The sequence below is a fragment of the Anoplophora glabripennis genome, unplaced genomic scaffold, assembly GCF_000390285.2.
Source record: "Anoplophora glabripennis isolate ALB-LARVAE unplaced genomic scaffold, Agla_2.0 scaffold51, whole genome shotgun sequence".
Classification (NCBI taxonomy): domain Eukaryota; kingdom Metazoa; phylum Arthropoda; class Insecta; order Coleoptera; family Cerambycidae; genus Anoplophora; species Anoplophora glabripennis.
This window is the reverse complement of record NW_019416324.1, coordinates 424873-445828: the sequence shown is the minus strand read 5'-3', so window position 1 is coordinate 445828 and position 20956 is coordinate 424873. Positions and strand designations below refer to the sequence as shown.

The 20956-nt window shown below is 31.8% G+C and overlaps 3 protein-coding genes across 4 annotated transcripts in view; 1 reads left to right on the top strand and 2 right to left on the bottom strand.

Annotated features, from left to right (window-relative positions):
• Positions 1 to 3195: 3195 nt before the first annotated feature.
• On the bottom strand, positions 3196 to 5534 carry LOC108907625 (glucose dehydrogenase [FAD, quinone]-like). Its single transcript, XM_018711374.1, has 3 exons — positions 5285 to 5534; positions 4934 to 5149; positions 3196 to 4713 (listed from the first exon to the last, which is right to left on the bottom strand). Exons 1-3 carry the CDS (start codon positions 5457 to 5459, stop codon positions 3236 to 3238), a joined length of 1869 nt encoding a protein of 622 aa, XP_018566890.1. The 5' UTR covers positions 5460 to 5534; the 3' UTR covers positions 3196 to 3235.
• Positions 5535 to 7207: 1673 nt separating this feature from the next.
• Positions 7208 to 19747, bottom strand: LOC108907658 (glucose dehydrogenase [FAD, quinone]-like). 2 transcript variants are annotated; one of them, XM_018711424.1, is made up of 5 exons: positions 19532 to 19747; positions 9471 to 9589; positions 8871 to 9086; positions 7976 to 8821; positions 7208 to 7922 (listed from the first exon to the last, which is right to left on the bottom strand). In XM_018711424.1, exons 1-5 carry the CDS (start codon positions 19642 to 19644, stop codon positions 7273 to 7275), a joined length of 1944 nt encoding a protein of 647 aa, XP_018566940.1. In that variant the 5' UTR covers positions 19645 to 19747; the 3' UTR covers positions 7208 to 7272. The 2 variants fall into 2 exon arrangements, with proteins under 2 accessions (XP_018566940.1, XP_018566941.1); XM_018711425.1 differs by lacking the exon at positions 19532 to 19747 and adding an exon at positions 16859 to 16964.
• LOC108907659 (proton-coupled amino acid transporter-like protein pathetic) overlaps positions 12470 to 20956 on the top strand; it is a 56550-nt gene continuing 48063 nt past the window's right edge. The window contains exon 1 of the mRNA XM_018711429.2: positions 12470 to 12722. The gene's annotated coding sequence lies outside the window, so the exon portion shown is untranslated. The remainder of the gene's footprint in view (positions 12723 to 20956) is intronic.

The window sequence follows — 20956 nt, the reverse complement described above, 5'->3', positions numbered from 1 at the left end:
TATTTGTTTTGATGTTATCAAAACCATGTAAATATTATTATTACAAAAGCATACAAGTACACGCGAAAACCTGTTGACAGATTTGTTTCTGGTAAATTTCGTCACTGATAATAAAATTTTATGTTAAGTGAGCAGATTTTCCGTTCCATTAGGGAAGTAATAAGTTACAACACATATCATGTCTATAATTTCACGTAAAAATAATTTGTACCTTTGCTTAATTTATTTTTAAGTGTTCCTTGAATAGGTTTTAGACAGAAGTTGTCGCTTAATCGTTTGTTTGATTCCAGAACATACTGCTTTATATAATGTTCGCATGTCATTATTTGGCATTGTAACCAATATTCTTGGTGTGTACAAACTATTCAATAAATTGTTTTATGTATGTTTTGGATTTCCACAGTCAAATAAAATGTTGTACTACCGATGTTTAAGGCTAACTCTTTCTGCATCAACAAATAATTTTTCTGATTATTTTCATCTGATATAAATACTTCGATGCGTTGCTAGAGTGCCCCCTGGACATATTTATACGAAATTCGAAGCGTAATTTTTCCTATACACATATTTATTAGCACATTGTTAACATATTTATTGGTTATTACACTTAGCAGAACTGTCTCAGCGTAAATATTTATTTTTTGTCAAGGTACTAAAAAGTCTGCTAAAAATAGTGTATGTTTTTGCTGAAATTTTGGCAGAGGAAAGAAATAGTTTTCGCTGGATATGCGTATGTATGTAAATCGTTTTCTATGCCTTCGAAATGAAAAAATATCGATAAATAATTAATCAGTGTAACCGAGGAACTTTTCAGGCATTTATAATATAAAAAATAATTTTAAAATAGTCAAATTTCTTATTTCCCAAATTAAAATCAGTACTGAAACGACATCAGTATTTAAAAAATAAATTTCGGTTATTTTCTGAACAGACCTGGTACAATGTAAATTAATATAAACTTTGATTCTAACTACAGTTACATTATATTCCTATTTGCTGTTTGTCTGCACTTTATTCCTTTATTTTAATGTCTTTGCTCACGCTTCAGGTTTTTCACTGAATTGATAATCATAAATTTTAATTAAAAAGCTAATCAACCATTCACTGGTTATTTATTATTCGTCGATTACCATCAATCTGTTTATTCCACTTTCATAACTATTTCGAGTTTTATAAACATTGTATTACCTCGTTTTGGAATTTTTTTAAAATTGTTTACGCAAATAAAAAGAGAAGAAACGTTTATACGTAAACAAACATAAAGGAAAACAGTGTCATTTGTTTTCCTAGAAGCATACAGTGTACAAAAATTACCATATAGAACTGTTTCTTAAATATATTAATAATTAATTAGTAAATTTGCACTATGACATTTTGAATGTTTATTGCATAATTGTCCGTATTCTAATATCGCAAAAACTTGTTTAATAATAATCAATCATTAATTAATTTTTATCGTGTCCTACATAGAATATAAGTGTAAAGGCAATTATTATTAGGCAAAATTAATAGCAATAGCACTAATATTATTACATAATGCTAATATTGCAAACCAAAAAATTCGACCTGATGCACTTCTTGATATTTTCTAGAAATTAATTAGATGAAATCTTTAAACAGCATTAACTATTTTTTCTATATTCAAATCAAAATAATTACAAAAATACGTAGGTATTACACTTTTGTTTATTTCGTAATACTCTGTTAAATTAATCTTAATTTTATATTCTGGGATAATTCTATATGGATGATCTAATTGTTAGAGTGGTTCTGATTCCAAAATTTAACTAAAAAAATGTGAAATAGTTAATAATTAGGTGTACCTTGACAAAAAATTTGCAATTTTTTTAGGGGTTATTATTTTGGAAGTTAGTTGATATTCACAATAATGAGGTACAAGATTATGTAATATCTAAGTAATTGTATGACATTTTGCATAAGTAGTGCGTTATTCATATTTTCAAAAATATTAAAAATATTCGGAAATCTTATCATTACTTTAAATGGGAATTTGAAATATTTTAAATTATTTCTATTCAAAGCTATGGCTGAAATGCAAGATTTTCGGCCAAATTCACAAAACATTTATCGAATTTTTATTATTTCTAAAGTAACGACAAGTAATTCATGTTCCTATACTGATTTAATGAAAATTTTTCATTCCACGCACATGATTTAAGCAAATACTGAGACTTTAGCAAACTAATCAAAAGTATGAATAGCAAAACTCAGGCTGTTCTACTTTTCACAAACTTTTCTAAAGCTTTGGACAACTTAGATTATAATACAAATACTCAATAAACTGATTATTGATGGAATGTCCTCTTCTATGTTACTTTTTTCCATGTTATATTTGTCTAACGTAACCTATCCGTTGAACACCCTGGTTTTGTTTAAAAGAAATAGATATATTTTCTGAAGTACCTCAAGGTTCCATTGTTGGACCATTATTATTTGTAATATTTATTAATGACATTACAAAAGATTGAAAATTATCGATAATTAAAACTTTATTCGAATTTCCAGTTAAGATCTGTCAACTAAAAAAATATTGTGGTCGATTTATACTAGTTCATCTCAAATCCAAAAAGAGCAGATTAAAATAAATTTACAACATCAAGTATTAAACACTATAAAACCGTGTGATTTCAAATACACAACTATAAAATATCCAGTGGAGTTTAATCAAGTTAACTATGGCATAATAATTTAATCAAAATAAATCCGAGCGCATTCTAATTTCCTCCTACAGTTAAATGTGTAATGAAAAACTTCCAGCAGTTTATTTCCCAGCTTTGTTTACGTTCAACCTTAAAATATACAACTGTTTGTTTATGTTCTAATTAAAACAACAATGGGATTTATTACTTGCTAATAATATCCTTCACCTTTTAAGTGTTTGCTGATTTACACATAGGCGTTTTGAAAGTGACTATTTTTTGCAAAACCCGCCAAAAATTTTTTATAAAGTATTTTGTTTGGTTAAATATAATTTCTACTCGAAGTTCACCATAATCAAAAACATTGAATTTTATAGTTGATTCATACATATTACTGACATTTGTCAACATAATCAGTACTTTTTATGATATAATATATTCTCCGAAGGATACCTTTCACTTTACGTATCATTTAAATTGCATTTCCAATGTCGTTTTTGCAGTTAATGTGGTACAAGGTCAGAAATAAAATATGTATTCTCAATATACTGTAATGTTGATACAAAGGTTTACATCTACAGTTTACCATGTTCCAATTTAATAAGATCAGAAACCTTTTCCCCAATCATGACACAAGGGGCATTCGGATGTCCAGACAGAGTAAAAGGAAAAACGCTAGCATCAGCGACTCGTAGCTTTCTCATTCCATGCACCTTGAGGTTGCTGTCTACCACATCACCTTTCTCCATATTTGGACCCATAGGGCAAGTACCGACTGGGTGATATATGTTGAAAGTTAACTGCCTCAGGGAACAATGCCAGTACTCTTCAGAAAACGGTGCAAAGTTCTTACAAGCAGGGAGCGGTTTTGTTTGGAGTTTTGTACCGATTTTTTGAAAGGCCTTGGTACTCGTTAAATTAAGAACCAACTTTATGCCTTCATATAGAACTTGGATGTCTCTATTATCTCGATCGGACAAGAAATTTGAATCTATAACCGGATAGTCGTAGGGAGATTTACTTTCTAGTCTGACCGTACCAACCGATTGCTGACGAAGGTTTATTACATAAACAGTAAAACTACTGGTTATATCTGTTCCACCCCACATAGATTCATATATGTCTTGGTTCCACAGAAAAATTCTGTCGAGGATTTTGGAAGTAGCATTTGGAGAAAGTATGGCAATTTCTATGTCTGGATAATTTGGTATGTCTTCGAATTTGGATCGATAGAAGCCTACGCCTTCGTTGGGGCCCATGATTGTAAGAGGCCCTACACCTCTTAGATAGTCCTCAACGTATTCTGATAATGACCTGCTAGGTATTGAAACGTTACTAGCAAATTTTAATCCGTGGAACAGACTGTGATCGCGCAAAGTAGTACCTACTTCCAGATGTTGTATAACAGGAATACCAAGTGCGTTTAAGTGGTCTTCTGGTCCGATTCCTGACAACATCAGCAAATGAGGTGATAAAATAGCACCAGCTGATATTATTACCTCGTATCTTGCCTGGACTTTGTACATTTTCCTTTGATGTGAAAAGAGAACACCCTCTGCCATGTGAGTGGTGTCATTAATTATTATTTTCGTGACGTAACTGTCGGTCATTATTTTTAAATTTTTTCTTTTTAAAATAGGTAAGATGAAGGAGGAGCCACCATCAGCTCTTCTACCGTTTCTAGTATTGTGTTGATTTTGAGATACTCCAATTTGCTCTGGTGTATTATAATCTGTTAAATGGTATCCAAGCTCTTGATTAGCGTTAAGAAATGCCTTTAAATGTGGGCTTTCCGGTAGATTGTACTCTACGGATAAAAAGCCACCTTTTCCATGAAAAGCCATATTGACAGGAGCTTCTGGATTCGTCCAATGAAAGTCTTCTGATTTTTTGAAGTAAGGCAAAACTTCTTCATAAGACCATCCCGGGTTTCCCATTTCTGCCCATCTGTCGAAGTCCATGGGATGTCCTCTTGCGTAGACCAAACCGTTTATTAGTGACGAGCCCCCCACTCCTTTTCCTCTGGGGTATGGACATGTCTGGTTGATGGTTCCTAAAAAAACATTATAAAGGAATTTTGCATGAAAAACTGGATATTCTAACATTTAATAGAAACTGACTACTAGTAGTAGTGCCTAATGGGTTATATTATCTTTGTATTTATCACAATTGTTATAAATTCTTTCTTTGATCTGGTGGCCATTTGGAGGACAATGATTTAGTTAAAAGCTTCTTTATGTCTTTGACAAAATGATTTTTAAAATAAAAATTACCTAAACAGGCTGTTTTCTGTGGGGTGCTTCGAAAAACCCAACCGTAGTTACTCAATGCCGCATAAAGGCCCATGGATGGGATCTGCGTGAAGTCATTACCAAAAGTTCCAGCTTCCAGCAACAAAATTTTCCATTCGCCGATTTCGGAAAGTCGATTGGCAATGACGGTCCCAGTTGAACCCGCTCCAACTATTACAAAGTCGTATGTTCCGAAGTCTAAAAGAAACAAACAACATTTTTCGTTACTTCATCTAGCTTACCTTTCAATTAGACCAATTAGACTAATTATTTCGAAAGTTCTCGTTAATCGATAGCAATTTTATATAAATTGTAATAGAAAATGGTCTTTACCCAAAGAACGAGCATCGGGTTCAAGTGGTTCATACATCCTAGCATCCTTAGGTAGTTCATATTTATCACTACTTTTCTGATTTGCTTCTATTAAGCTTTCATAATATTCTATAGTATGTTCCATGGAACAGGAGCAACAAAAAGTAAAGCACAATAATGTTAGGACTATTAACATTGTAAAAAACTGTTTTGTTCAATGTTAAGAGCAAATTAGAACGGAGTTCAACTTATGGCGTATGACCAATTCAAAATAATAAACTTGCACTTACTTTTATAATCTACATATTGTTGAACATATGAATACCTTTATCGAAAATAATTACAATGTCAGGGTATATCTATACTTTACGATAATAAGCAATTTTGTTAATAATTATTAATAATTGCATAAGAAAGAAAAATAGGAAAAGGGTCAGTAGTAAATTTCTGAAATAAGTCAAATTGAAAGTAAAGAATTACACAGACCGACAAGATTTTAACTCAACACACTTTCCCAAAGGATTTTGGTGCGCTAGATTCGAATCCGTGGTCCAAATTTCTCAATTGGCTCTGATTTTCGAGATATCCTAATCTAAAAGTGCCAAAATCGTGATTTTGGAAAAACGTTTACACGCAAAAGAAATTAATATGCTCAATCAACTCATAGGGTTTTTGGGTATAGAGTTTATGAGTTCCAGATTGATAAAATGAAATGCGTAAAATATAGGCAATATATCGAATTTTTAAACATTTTTTTAAGTTTATTGAAAAATGTAGGCTATTGATTATATCCAAAAAAAAACAGGGTTAAAAGGAACTATGGCGTTCAAGTAATTTTAATACATAAATCTTTCAAAGCGTCATTTTAGATGAAAAAATCGCGGAGTGCTGTTGGAGATAGGGGTGAAAATGAACCCCTTTCAGTTTTTTAATTGTATCTCGAAAACGAATTAAAATTTCGCTACAGTTCATAGTAAAAATTATTTAGAGAATTGAATTTCACATCGAAATGGCTTATTTAAAAAATTTAAAAGGAAAATTTTATGCAAAAAATCGTTAATAAACAATTTGACAACTAGCAAAAAATTCGATTTTTGTGTTTTTTTTACTTTTTTGCCTCTAGGTTTTTTTTTTGACTAAAGATAGGAATAGGCATTGCTTCATAAAAAAAATAGATAAAATTTCCTTGAAAATAAGAGGTTGTAAACTGTTTTTGGGTGAAAATTGACTGATATATGGCCGCTCAAATTTTTAGATATTTGTCGAGTTTACCCTTATACGTTTTAATTCTCATTTTTTTGCAAAAAAGGAAGGAAATAAGACGTTCAAGGATTTTCAAAAGAAAAGGCAAAATTTTGGTATAGTTCACAGGAAAAAATTTGTAGAGAATTAAATTTCCCATCGAAAGAGCTTATTTAAAAAATTTAAAAGAAAAACTTTATGCAAAAAATCGTTAATAAACAATTTAAAAAAAGAATATAGTGAAATTCGATTTATTAATATTTTTATGTCTAATACTGTTTTTTTTAGATATGTTTATTTTATTATCAGCTAACGAAGTTTTACTTTATATTTAAATTAATTCAAATAAATTTTAAAAATTAGTCAATTCATATGTACAGCAAGATCAGTTAAGGGTTGTTTTTGAAATTATTTTTGCCTAATCAAAGGTCTCAGTATCTGTGAAGTGATGTGGTGATGCATATTTTTGTATGTCTGCTCACTTTTTTATACATCCAAAGTCTGAAAGCAACAAACAAAATTGTTTATTGTTTACACTAGCTTATTCATTTCTCTCAGATGTGGCCAAAAATAATTAATATGTGCTTCAAAGGTGCTGATAAATTCTTCAAATTTTAACGGCAATGTCATTTTAGTTTAGAGGCTACAGAATGATTAGATTATTTCTAGGAAGAGGTAAATAATATACGACAAAATAGTTTTTTCTGTGTACAAGACATCCACACTGCTACATTTTTATTAAATTGACAAAAATAATAGTTCAAAACTTAAGATAATGTTGGTCTCTGTCTCAGATGGTCTTCTTTCAGGATATCCGACACCTGCTCGCCAACCATAACAGAAGGGGCATTGGGATGGCCAGCAAAAGTAAATGGGAAAACGCTAGCATCAGCAACTCTCAAATTCTTGACCCCATGAACCTGAAGCCTGGAATTTACAACGTCTCCCTTATCAGGGAACCGCCCCATTGGACAAGTCCCGACAGGATGGTACAAATCCATAGATATCTGCCTTATGGCGCAGTACCAATATTTTTCAGTAAGATATTTGAAGTTCTTACAGGCCTTCAACGGTCCTCCTTGGAGTTTCGACGCTATTTTTTGCAAGGATTTAGTACCTGCCAACTTAAGACCCAGTTGAATGCCTTCGTATATGGTTTTAATGTCTTTACTTGCAGGATCCGACAAGAAATTTGTGTTGATTAAGGGGTAGTTGAAGGGGTCGTTGCTTTTCAGTCTCACGGTGCCTTTAGATTCAGCATGTAAAGCTACTACGTATAGAATATATGTCTGAGAGCGATTATTGTGTCCCCAGACGTCCTGGTAGGATTGATCCGTTAAGCGGAATGCTTTCTGTGATAAATCGGTTGTTGCGTTTGCTGGAATAAACATGATTTCTATGTCTGGATATCCGGTGCCTGCAAACGTAAAATATATTAAACAAAGGTAATTATTGTCATTAGAATCTTACCATTTGTAAACTGTGATTCATAAAAACCTACCCCTTGGTTGTTTCCAGGAGCAGCAAGTGGTCCAAAGCCACGTAGGAATATTTCCACTTGTTCCCTCACAGACATTACAGGTTCAGTGTAGTTGCTCCCAAAGTTCAAACCGTAAAAGGTGGGGTGGTCTTTTAAACTACTTCCCACTTCTAAGTCTTGTATCACATCGATTTGCTTTGATTCTAGATGTTTCTTTGGGCCTACGCCCGATAACAGCAAGATGTGTGGAGAACTGATGGCTCCAGCGCATAATACCACTTCTTTTTTAGCACTCGCGACATAACTCTCTCCGTTACGAGTAAAGGAAACTCCTTTAGTGGTTTTAGTAGCTTTGTCTATCAGAATTTTCGTCACGTAACTGTTCTCTAACACTTGAAGGTTGTTTCTTTTCAAAACCGGTCGGACAAAGGCCTTTCCTCCATCGTACCGCCTACCATTCTTGGTATTTATTTGCGCTGGTGATGCTCCTAGCCCAGTACCAGCGTTGTAGTCAGCAACGGGCATACCAAGTTCCTCGTTTGCCTTGAGGAAGGCGTTCAACTGGGGGCTTCTCGGTAAGTGGTACTCGACATTTAGATATCCTTTCACGCCGTGAACGGATTCAACAACAGGTGCGTCTTTGTCGCGATGGTGGAAGTCTTCCGACTTCTTGAAGAACTTTAATACTGAGGGGTAGGCCCACCTGGAGTCGTTCACGTGTTTGCCCCACCTGTCGAAGTCTATGCTGGATCCTCTGGAGTATACCAGGCCGTTTATTAAAGTCGTACCGCCAATTCCTTTGCCTCGAGCCAGTGGGCATTTCTTGTCAACCATACCTAAGTAAAAAAATTACAGTGTTGTATAGTATAAGTAGTTACTGTTTACCTAGGCACGCGGTTTTCTGAGAGGTACTGGTAAAACCCCAATTGTATTTCGAGAATTCAACTGGGAAGTACATGTTCGGGATGTCTGTCAGATTATCACCGAAGCTTCCAGCATCTAGCAACAGTATTTTCCATGTTGACACCTCTGACAACCTGTTGGCCACCACGGTGCCAGCGGAACCAGCGCCTACTATTACAAAGTCGAATTCTCCGAAATCTAAAAGACGAAAACCAATTGTAATTGAATCAAGCGGAAAATTCAATTTGGAAATCTTCCGCGTAAAAATTAAGATCCTGGTGTTTGATTTTTAAATTTGAACCAAGTGGATATAGTGGGTAAGTAACATTCAAATCTTTCTTCCACGCACAACAGTATTATACAGGGTGGTTCACAAATGGTGACCAAAAATGAAACCTACATACTTATACTTATTACTTACAAATAATATAATATTTAATACAAACGAATAGACAATAATATCACATGCAAAACACCAACACAATAATGGAATAAAATTATTAACAAAGTTTTGAATTTTCCAATGAAACAATTCATTATAGGGAACACATTAACACAAAAACCAGAATTTTCATAACAAACCTGAAATATTGTCGCTCTTGGGTTTATACTCGTCTGCATTTTCTGGTAATTTATGAGTAAGGCCATTTTTCTCCGCACTTATTACTAGATTTGTTAGATAGTCAACCTCTTCTTGACAACTGGAAAAAAAATTTCCATCTATTTCTTCCATTTGAAAAATATCCAGAACAAAAATTGTAAGGTTTTAAGGGGCTGTACGATAATGACCTTGGTTTCGTGGTCATGCTTTATGGTCTAATTGTGACACTGATCTTGAGCCCTGTGGTCAAATTTAGGGGTCATTTAAGCTGACTTGACCTTTAGATGACCCCTACGGGACACTGTGTATAATAGTGTCAATAACCAGGTATTTGAACATTGTCTCTGGCAGTAACAAAATGGCAATTAAAATAAGGGACAACATAAATATTTCAACAGCCAGTAAATATAATAACTTTCCAAACATTTTCTTCTTAAAAATTAATCTAACTTTAAAGTTTGTAGAAATTCATCTCACATTACTCACCTTCTATAGTCAAAAGTTTGTAAACTATTAAAAACTAAAAAACAAAATTTGCCATCACATAACTTCAAAAATACCAAACAGAAATAAAAAATCATTAATTCCAAGATTTACCTCTGGCGTAATAAATATAATAAGATTTTAATGTTACATAAGACCAATTTAACTGGTCTTCCAAGTAACATCTTTGACAAATATTGTTGAACTGAATTAAATTTAAAAAATTGATTTTGTTTATAGTCACATCGTTTTATAATAGCGTTTAGTATAAACTTTCAAACGCTTGATAGATTACGAATTACCTCTCAATTATTTCCTGCCATTCCTAGATCTCATTACTGTTCCTGGAACTATATCTATAATAGCAAATTTTAAGAGAATTTTCCTTTAACAGTTCTATGTCTATTCTAATTTAGGAGTTTCTGTGGTTACACCTCACCCTGTACATATACAATAATAATAAAAACAAATATCCTAAAAAAACGTAATGCTTTTTAACGTCTAGATATTCATCATCATTTCTTTCTGTACATTACTTAAAAAAAATATATGCAAACGAGCCTAGTTAATTAGCTATAAACAAGGTTAAACAATAATGACAATTTTCTACAAACATTAGATAAGAAAGACAGACACACACAAAACAGTTGTATGTAATTTTCATGCGACATATGTTATCCGTAGTATTTTTGTCCCCCAATCTTTAGAGTATAATAAAACAAAACACCAATTTTATTAAAAAAGTTACTAAAAACACGAAAAGTTGGGGAGAGAGCTTTCGCTTCGAGACTGAATTCGGAGGTTCAAAATGCGAAGGTACCAAAAAAATTGTATTACCTCGGCTTATAATGGACCAATTTCGTTTTTTTTAATTCGATGTCTCGCGAGCCAGAGAATTCGAATATCGTAATGCCAACTGTTTAATTTGCACATATTTTATTGTAAACAAAGTGTATTATTTATGCATTAAATATACTGTATATTTACCCTATGCTATTGCATTTTTTAAATGAAATTTGTATACGCATATATTTCAACGCTCTGAATATGAATGTATAATTATTACAATTATTTAAATAATTTTTGTATAAACAAATTAATAAAAGATCTTTTATTTGGATTTTTTTTGTTAAATACAGATAAAATTAAGAAAAAATAGGACTTTAAAATTATAATTTTTGAAAAAAAACTAAATTGCAAATTGATAAAGGCAATTTAATTGTTTAAAAATAAAAAAAGAGTTAACTTTAAAAGTTTACTGTGGCTGTCCTAATCAATCGATTTCAATTTTTTAAAAACCATTTGAAAGGTTGGGCGGTCTTTTCTATGTGAACAAATTTTCAAGTATCTAAATGCTTTATTTGAGGCTGTGCAACATTTTGAAAATTCGAAAAGTTTTTTTCAAAATCTTTTCAAAAAATTATTTTGCGAAAACTGTAGAACCGATTTTAATTAAATTTGATGTGTTGTTTTATTATACTCTAGAGTTTTTACGAAAATTAGAATGCTCTCGGAGCAATTAAAATATGTATTTAAAAAATATATCAAAAAAACTTCATTATTTTGCCTTTTTTTCATCAATTTTTGCTATTTTGCAGCATCGGTAATAAATTTCAACATTTTTAACTTACAGTATATTGTGCAAAATTCAATTTTAAATCTTTTTTTCCTCTTCAATATTCCTCCAAAATGCATAGGTTCCAAGATATAAGCAAAAAAACTCTATTTTTTTAAATTTTTGTAATTATGAAAATATTCCGGGCTTCGCCCAGATCTAGGGATCTACACTTTTATTATGTATGCGAGTGTACTGAAGGTATTCCAGCAAAAATTAGCTTGCCCCCCCCCACCCCTTACATCCAAGAAGTGGTATAATTCGACAGATCCGCTCTGGTCTAAATGTAATTTCGTGACTGAGACTGCAGCTTCCAGCTGAGGAGCGTCAGTGCGCATCATAAGCGTACAAGCGGAAAAGGCGTGATAAAGAACACAGAGAGAAAGGGAAAGAGAGAAACTAAGGAATAGTTAAATAAAAAATAATGTGGTTTACGTAATTTAGTGTTATGACTATTTATTAATTCATATGAAATCTACCTGATGAAACAATCTTAAGTAAAATGTATGGTATGATAATTCAATGCGGGTAGGGGCAGGTAGTGTTTATTACAACTAAATATAAACAAGAGTGAGTGAGCGAGAATTTATCTGCAATGACAGAAAATTAAAAATGATCTACTTTGTATATACTTTCATGTGTAGCGGCTTAAATATTATTTGAATAGCACTTTGGGTGTTCAGAACAAAACTAACAACTTAAAACCATGATATTTCCATTCTGTTATTTGCATAAGCAAAACCAGGTATTTTATAACTATAATTACGATTCTAATACAATGGCAAATCCGAGAAAACATTATAGCACCGCATACAGGTACGTGTAGACGTAAAATCGGCAATATAATCCTTTAATTCTTCGTTTATATAGGAGAGCGAATGCGGTTCGCAACGCACTGACTGTTGGGAAATCGTTTCTTCCACAACAGCTCGCTCATATTGGACAAGTCATTTGAACGAGTTTTGCGTTATACTTGACGATTTCACTGAAGTGCTGACCTGCAATTTTTGTTTTTTTTTGTTTTTGTCTCGCGGCTCTGTCGCGTCCCAAAATTATCGGTGCATCTGAGGGCGGAAGAAGTGCACCGAGAGGTTCTTCAGAACTAACTGATTACCAGGATAACAGCTTTTTATAGGTGAGTCTAGTATACCTATATTGTTCCTTCAAGAAAATTTGTCAAATACGCGAGTATTAACACATATTATTTATTGTTTTATTATTTTATTACATATTTCACCCCCTGAAATGTTGCTTTAAAATAAATAATACCTCTTTTCATAAGGCCCTAGTAGTTATTAGAATATTTTGACCACTGTCCGCAAAAGAAACTAAAAAAATTAAGTTAGTGTATGAGTGTGATCGTCGTGAATCATGGGTTATTTTACATAGAACTATTGATTGGAGACTGAATAACTTACAAATCTGTTTCGAAGTGTTAAAGCAAGAATAACCGCTGTTTTATATGCGTAGAAGGAAACTATGCTTTTGTGACAAAATTCCTATTTATTATTAAACTCTTTAAATGTTTAAAATCTAAAGGTGTGAAAGCTACACGTCTAGCAATTTTCTTAATACAAACGTGAGAGGTAGATATCATTTAAAAGTGAAATAAGCGCGGCGCTATCTGTCGGCTCGCGAAAGAACTATGTATCTTGAAACAGTTGTGTTGGGTTTTGGTGTTTCTGGTATTTATTTATGTTACAGTTCCTAGATTTATTTAAAAATAAATTAAAAAACTTTTTGTTGCAGTTTACAATGTAAATATTCTCAAATGTTTGTAGCTTTACGTACTTATAGTCTGTCAACATTTTGTAGTTCTCAATTCCCGGCGTTGAAATCACATTTTCATATGCCTCAATTGCATTAGGTATTGATAGATGGCGCCACAATCGCAAGTACAAGTTGTAGAAAGCTTTACTTAAAGCAGAATAATTTAAATTTATTAGACGGACATCAAAATAAATCGATTTTTGTTTAAAATTACTCTATTGATTTATAAAAGTGCATAGTATACTTTCAGTACTTAATTATTTATTGGTAACAGTTTTTAGTTCTGTTTTATTTAATTTGTTGTTTCTTTCCAGTTTGATAGAAATACCCAATTAAGTAAAATCAGTGTATATTATGTTGCCTAACTCGTATTTCAATTATGATGCCATGTGTTTCGTATTAAGTGTTGCCTATTATTTGGCTATTGGTAAATCCACCTATATAGGCCAGGAAATATAGAAATGGACGCGACTTTTTGTTTCGGCAAGCTGAATTTATCCCTACAGATGCTAAATATTATGTACAATAATATACTAGTTTCCACAGTCATAAAACTGGGGGGGGGGAGATTTTTTACAGGCTGGTTAATTGTATAATTTTTATGTAAATTCACGTATTTCGCTTATAACTTTTTTCCATTCATTTCCACGAAAAAACAGTAAGGTACTTTTTTTCGTCTTCAAAAGACCTACAAAATTAGCCCTTGAGCGTCAAAAAATTTTGATTAGATCAAAAATTATAAAGAGAAGAAGTTTATTTATGACTTTTGAATTAAACATTTATAAACTGCGTTATTATTACCAGAATGTTTTGGCATCGCATCCTCTCATTCCTTATCACTGTCTAATAACTCACACGAAATCTGGAATCGGTAAGTTGAACAGTTTACAAGTTATGGCTGTATAAATAAATTAACTAATTCTTAGTCTGCACGATCCCGAGGATCTTCCATAATCGCACTGATTTTTTTCGTGGTAGATTTCATAATAATACATTTAATATAATTTTTTTTATTTCAAATTTGCAACCTGGAAATTTTTTTTATTTTTTAGCCTTAGTTGCAAAATGAAATATACGGCGCACGAACGTTATATAGTTATACATAATTACATATTCGGAAAGCTTATGAAAAGAGCTGTAAGTTTAAAAAAAAAATCGTCAAAATTCGTAGAAAACGTAAAAACTGTACAATTAACCACCATGTAAACAATCTTCCCCCAATTTTTATGAGTGTGGAAACTAATATGTACATAATACATAATATTTAGCATCTATAGTGATAAATTCAGCTTGCCGAAACAAAAAGTCGCGAAATGGTGATTTCCCAGCTTATTTTCCTATTTAATTTCTGACTAGATGCGAAATTAATTATTATCTGTTACATAAATGTATTTAAAAATGCCATATTAAATTAAAAAAATCTTATAAATGTAAACTTTTATTAAAACGATCTGTTCTGGTTTCTGGTACAAAAAAAGCTTTCATATAAACAAATACCTATATCAAATATTATTATACAATCATAATATTATTAACAATGCTTTTACTTTAAGAAAAAAAATCCTTATAAGTCGTATAACCCTTTGAGGATCTCAAAAATTGATTTTTAGGAATAACGATTGAACATATACGATTTCTTGGTTATGTTTTTTTAATTGGAATATCATATTTTTCTCAGTATTTTTTCTGGATTGGATTTTATTCTTATCGACATTATGATATTCTATCCTGGAACTGTGCTTTTATCATTTCACTACTGTTAAATTTTATTCAAACAGAAATAAAAACTTTTTTAAAGTGTTAATGATAGTATTAAAAATGGTGTGACAATTATAAAATGGAACATGCCTCATGTGTAACTTTTTTTTAACACTTGAATGAAACTATAAAGTTTCCTTTTATTACAATTAAATTTGATTCACAAATTGTGACTAAATTGGTGCTTTACGGTAGCAACCATGATATTTTCGAATTCGTCTTTCAATTTTCTACAAATTCCTACTTCTTTATGTTTTTCGTATATGGAAATACGTATCTACCCTATTAAAGAACAAACACCAAACAAAATAGTTAAAAAAATTATATTCCATTTAAGAGAAGAAACAAATAAGAAATAACTAAACATTACGTAAATAGTAATATTGTTAGAGGCTTATTCTGCTCACTGTGTAAATCCTAACCCGGGTACGCTTCTTCTAATGGAAAAATACAATAATTGGGCGGTGCCGCATACATTATCCCGCCGAGCCCGGCATTTCATTAAAAGAATCTCCGTTCTCGTTTCGTGAATGTAAAATCTATATCGGCGAAGAATAACTAATGAGGTCTAACAATAGTTTCACCTTATATCATACGCAAACCGTTAAAGGAGTTTATTTAGTGGAGAAAAAGTGTAAGGAAACTACGCAGTATATTCTATTTTAGATCCTGATAAAGGTGGTCATACACGTTACGTGAAGAACTTGGAAATGATCGTGTAAGATGTGTCTTACACCCGTAAACAAATAATGAAAGAGTATTCCTTATTTCTCTATAATATCAGTCACCAATTCATGCATAAAATGGATCATAATATTTTGTATATCTTCCATAAAACTTGTAACAATGAGACTGTTTGTTTTGTAACTGAGTTCATTAAAAACATAAAAAGCACATACCTTCAGTATCATCAGAAATAATATCCGTTAATCATCGAATTTTGTCAGTCTGTATTTAATATACATACGTATATCTAATTCCTGGTAAATTATATGTACGTATTCACAATACTTCATTTGTATGTTTTGTATTTCAGTAATCTACGGCATGAAATTGAAAACGGTTGCCAAGGATTAACTACAAATACAATTTTTTGGTTCACTTCCAAATAAGGCTATAATAAAACTGTAGCGAAAATAAAAATTACGTAGAATTCATTTCTTCAGAAACAAATAACATTTTTTTATCGTCTTTAGATTGAACTTGTTTTAAAATTAAATATATCAACATATGCATATTAATTGACAATTCTAGGATTTTGCATGTTTATGATTTTATTTCTATATTTAGATATAATTTCGATAGTTATCATCAGCATATTGCGTCGAAATATAATCTCATTTTTGATTAACTTTTCCTGGAATCAGGCAAAGAAAACTTGTAATACCAAATAAAAAATTACAAATCATAATATATTTTGCAAAAGAAAGTTAACTTGAGAAAATCCATATAAGTAGAAAAAAAAGCATATCACTGATTTAGCAAAAAAATATAAAATGTATAATTACAAGGTCTGTGCGATATTTAAATTTGGTTATAATGTGAATAAAAAAGAAAAGTTTCCCTTCAGTAGGCAATCAATTTCAAGTTTTGTATGTTTTGCGAGCAATTGATGTTCGTGATATAGGTATTTAAGAACACAAGTATACCAGATAATTAAAGAATTTTTTTCAAAAACGTGTAACGTATACAATGATGGACTTTTTTCTGATTATTTTTAAATTTAAAAAAAAATCTACTTACTTGTTATTGGAAGCATATGTTGCAGCTATTTGGAATAGTACAATAATTAGTAAATTAAGAACGACTGCATTTATCTTCATTGTACATTTACCAAAATCTCTATAAGTTAAAATACAAATGTCCTAGTGCCTGTTACGCCTATTTATGCAATAATTGTCATTACAGTTGATATGGTCTCGAGCGGTCAAAGTTTATCGGCATTTACCGTTAATTTATAAACAATTTAAAGTCTGGAAAGGAAAGAGAGTAGTAAAACCCCGAGATAAGAACCGGCCATGGGCGTGGTAATATTTCGTTTCAGGTAATTATCGGGTAACACTAATGCTAACAGGTAATGGGTGTACATTAGTATATTTTACTGGATACATCATAGGGCAGGAGCCAGTGTATTGTGACAGATCAATCCAGTCTTAGAGCTGAATATACGAAGACGTGCTGGTACAGTAGAGTAAAATTCGACTTGTGTTTAGTGACTATTGTGCCAGTGGATATAATATTGTTTGGATAAAATGTCGAGCTTATCAGTTTACGTACCTGCTAAACGCGTGAAAAGATGTGCGCTGTCTCAGAATGAGAAGATTATTATATTAAATGTATTTAATGCATTGAAACACCCAAATCCTACCAACAGTGTTGACGACATCGTGGCAAAGTGTTCCAAAATGACAGGGATTGGAAAATCGACTATTTACAGACTTTTAAAGGAAACAAAAAATGAACAAGATACTGTAAATCCCCCAAAATCATCTACAGGGAGGTCAAAAGTCGTTATAGATGATTTCTTTAAAAATGTCATTCGCAGAAAAGTACACTCATTTTATTTTAAAAAAGAAATACCAACGCTAAACAAAATGTGAACTTTCAGAGGACAACGATTTGTCAAAAATCAATAGAAGCAAATTATGGGCCGTCTTACGAGAGTTGAATTTTTGCTGGGAAAAGCAGAACAGGAAGTCAGTTCTTATCGATAAAGATGAAATTATTTGTTGGCGAAGATCCTACTTAAGATCAATTAGAAAATTCCGTGACGAAGGGAGGAATATTTATTATCTAGACGAAACTTGGGTCAACGAGGGATATACTGTAACAAAAGTATGGCAAGATAAAAATGTAAAAAGTTTTCGACAAGCATTTTTGGATGGACTTTCAACAGGGTTCAAGGCACCTTCAGGTAAAGGGCGAAGATTAATAGTGACACATATAGGTAGTGCCAGTGGTTTTGTAGATGGCGGTTTACTTTTATTTGAATCTAAAAATACAGGTGACTATCACGAAGACATGAACGCAGATGTTTTTGAAGAGTATTTTACACAGATGTTGGATCTTATTCCTCCGGGGTCTGTAATTGTCATGGATAATACCATTCACGGCAGACCGAGCGGACGCCTACGACTGCTTGGAGGAAAGCCGATATAATTCAATGGTTATCCGGAAAAAACATTTATTTTGAAACAAATATGGTGAAAAAGGAACTTTTGACACTTGTCAATCTTAATAAAGATCAAAAAAATATGTTATCGATGAAATGGCAACAAATCGCCAAATATATTTTCAACAGACATTCGTCATATCGCGGGGAGCGAAAATGCAGTGGCCGACGCGTTATCGTTCGTGAAATCGAACAGTGGATTACCAGACATTAGCCAAGGCGCAGGAAGATGACTTTGAATTAAAAAAACTTTGCGAGGAAAAGACTAGTGCTTTGAAATTGCGGAAAGTATTCCCTATTTCTCTATAATATTAGTCACCAATTCATGCATAAAAAGGATCATAATATTTTGTATACTTTCCATAAAACTTGTAACAATGAGACTGTTTGTTTTGTAACCGAGTTCATTAAAAACATAAAAAGCACATACCTTCAGTATCATAGAATTTTGTCAGTCTGTATTTAACATACGTACGTATATCTAATTCCTGGTAAATTATATCTACGTATTCATAATACGTATTTATATACTTTGTATTCCAGTAATCTATAGCAGGAAATTAAAAACGGTTGCCAAGGAATAATTACAAATTTTTGGTTCACTTCCAAATAAGGCTATGATAAAACTGTAGTGAAAATAAAAATTACGTAGATTATTTGACAATTCTGGGATTTTGCATGTTCAAAAATATTTTTTTTGTACTTAGATGACATACATCTATGGATTAAGCATGACACAAATTGATTATATTTCTATATTTAGATATAATTTCGATAGTTATCATCAATATCATTACCATATTGTGCCGAAATATAATCTCATTCTTAATTCACTTTTCCAGGAATCAGGCAGACGTTTCAAAAAGAAAACTTGTACCTAATACAAAATAAAAAATTACTAATAATAATATATTTTGCAAAAGAAAATTAACTTGAGAAAATCCATATAAGTAGAAAAAAAACATATCACCGATTCAGTAAAAAAATATAAAATGTATAATTACAAGATCTGTGCGATATTTAAATTTGGTTTTAGTATGAATAAAAAAGAAAAATTTCCCTATACAGTAAGCAACTAATTTCAAATTTTGTATGTTTTGCGAGTAGGTACCTAATATTCAATTGATGTTCGTGATATGTTTAAGTATACCAGATAATTAAATAATTTTTTTCAAAAACGTGTAAACGTACACAATGATGGACTTTTTTTGATTCTCTTTAAATTAAAAAAAAAATCTACTTACTTGGTATTGGAGGCATATGCTGCGGCTATTTGGAACAGTACAATTAGTAAATTAAGAACTACTGCAACATTTATCTTCATTGTACATTTACCAAAATCTCTATAATTTAACATACAAATGTCCTAGTGCCTATTACGCCCATTTATGTAATAGTTGTCATTACAGTTGATAAGGTACCTATTTATAGTATAAGTTAAACATATATGTTGCTGAAGCAATGTAAAAAATTGCGGCTGGTGTGGTTTTAAAGTAGCTATATTTTACAAACAGTGCTGCCAGATCAACTGTTTCAACGGTAGACTTACAGATTTCTTTGATAAAATACCCCTTCCCGCCTTAGTAGTTTAAATTAACTATTTTTTGTGCATGTTTTGTTGAATGCAAGGAAATACAAACTTTGTTTGAATTCAATAAAAAATTTGAACCTGTTCGAAAAGTCGATCTGGCACCACTGCTTACAAATATATGAATTTTTAAATAAGTCAGTCGCATATAGGGTGTGCATTGTAACAATGAAATTGTTTAAGAGATATATCAAAATCAGTTCGCATTACAAATGTCAAAATTTACAGTTGTCCAGTATCCTATCTGACTGTTGACGTTTTCCAAACGAATTATTTCAAACAAAACCCTGAACAACCAATTATATTTTGACAGTCTAAGTGGACGTCCTTTTCGACAGATAAGACGTTTGGTGTACGGACCGCTTTATCTTGAGCAGCATATTTCGTCCTCAAGAATTAATTTACTGCCGCCACGAACGCGAATGAGATAAGATCTCAGTTGGCATGCTAGCCGGATTTAACCGGATAGTCATCTAAAAATAAACCATCATAATGTCGGCTTATTGTAATTAAATGAATTTAAAATATTATGAATGAAGTCACGTGATTGTTCTTGCATAAATTCTAAAGCCAACCATGTCCGTGTTATAAAAATCGTATAAATGGTGTAATGGGTTCTTTTTTACGACAGACTGCTGGTCAGAGATCAGAAATATATGTACTTTTATATTAATAATATATTCCAGCTTTATTTCATGACTTTCAGGATATCAGTCTAGTCTGAAATGTTTGACGTTAGTAGTTCCGAAATTTGCCAACAATAACGTGAATTTTTTAATGGTTTTGCCCTAATTTAATTTGTAACTGTTATTAATCACTATTAAAAGCTTTCGTATGGGAGTTTTATAATGTAAGTACAACAGGTCATCAGAGAAATCAAAATGAATGAATAGACAGACTTCTTCCTGTTTGGTGAGGCATATTTTTAAGGATTTGGGCTTAATTTATACGTTTTCATAGCTGGTTCAGTTGTTTTTTTATTAGGTGGTCTATGTAGCAGGTTTAGGCCAAAATACTTCAAGTCAAGATTAAGGACATAAAACACATTCAGTAAAGTCACCTTACAAAGTTCTTCACTGTA

Coding starts and splice junctions, on each gene's coding strand:
- LOC108907658 (XM_018711424.1), bottom strand. CDS start 19,644: ATGTTAAATTATAGAGATTTTGGTAAATGTACAATGAAGATAAATGTT. Junction 9,590..19,531: donor GCATATGCCTCCAATACCAA/GTAAGTAGATTT, acceptor TTTTTTTTCCAG/TTGTCAAGAAGAGGTTGACT. Junction 7,923..7,975: donor TGAATCACAGTTTACAAATG/GTAAGATTCTAA, acceptor TTACGTTTGCAG/GCACCGGATATCCAGACATA.
- LOC108907625 (XM_018711374.1), bottom strand. CDS start 5,459: ATGTTAATAGTCCTAACATTATTGTGCTTTACTTTTTGTTGCTCCTGT. Junction 5,150..5,284: donor ACCCGATGCTCGTTCTTTGG/GTAAAGACCATT, acceptor TGTTTCTTTTAG/ACTTCGGAACATACGACTTT. Junction 4,714..4,933: donor ACAGAAAACAGCCTGTTTAG/GTAATTTTTATT, acceptor ATGTTTTTTTAG/GAACCATCAACCAGACATGT.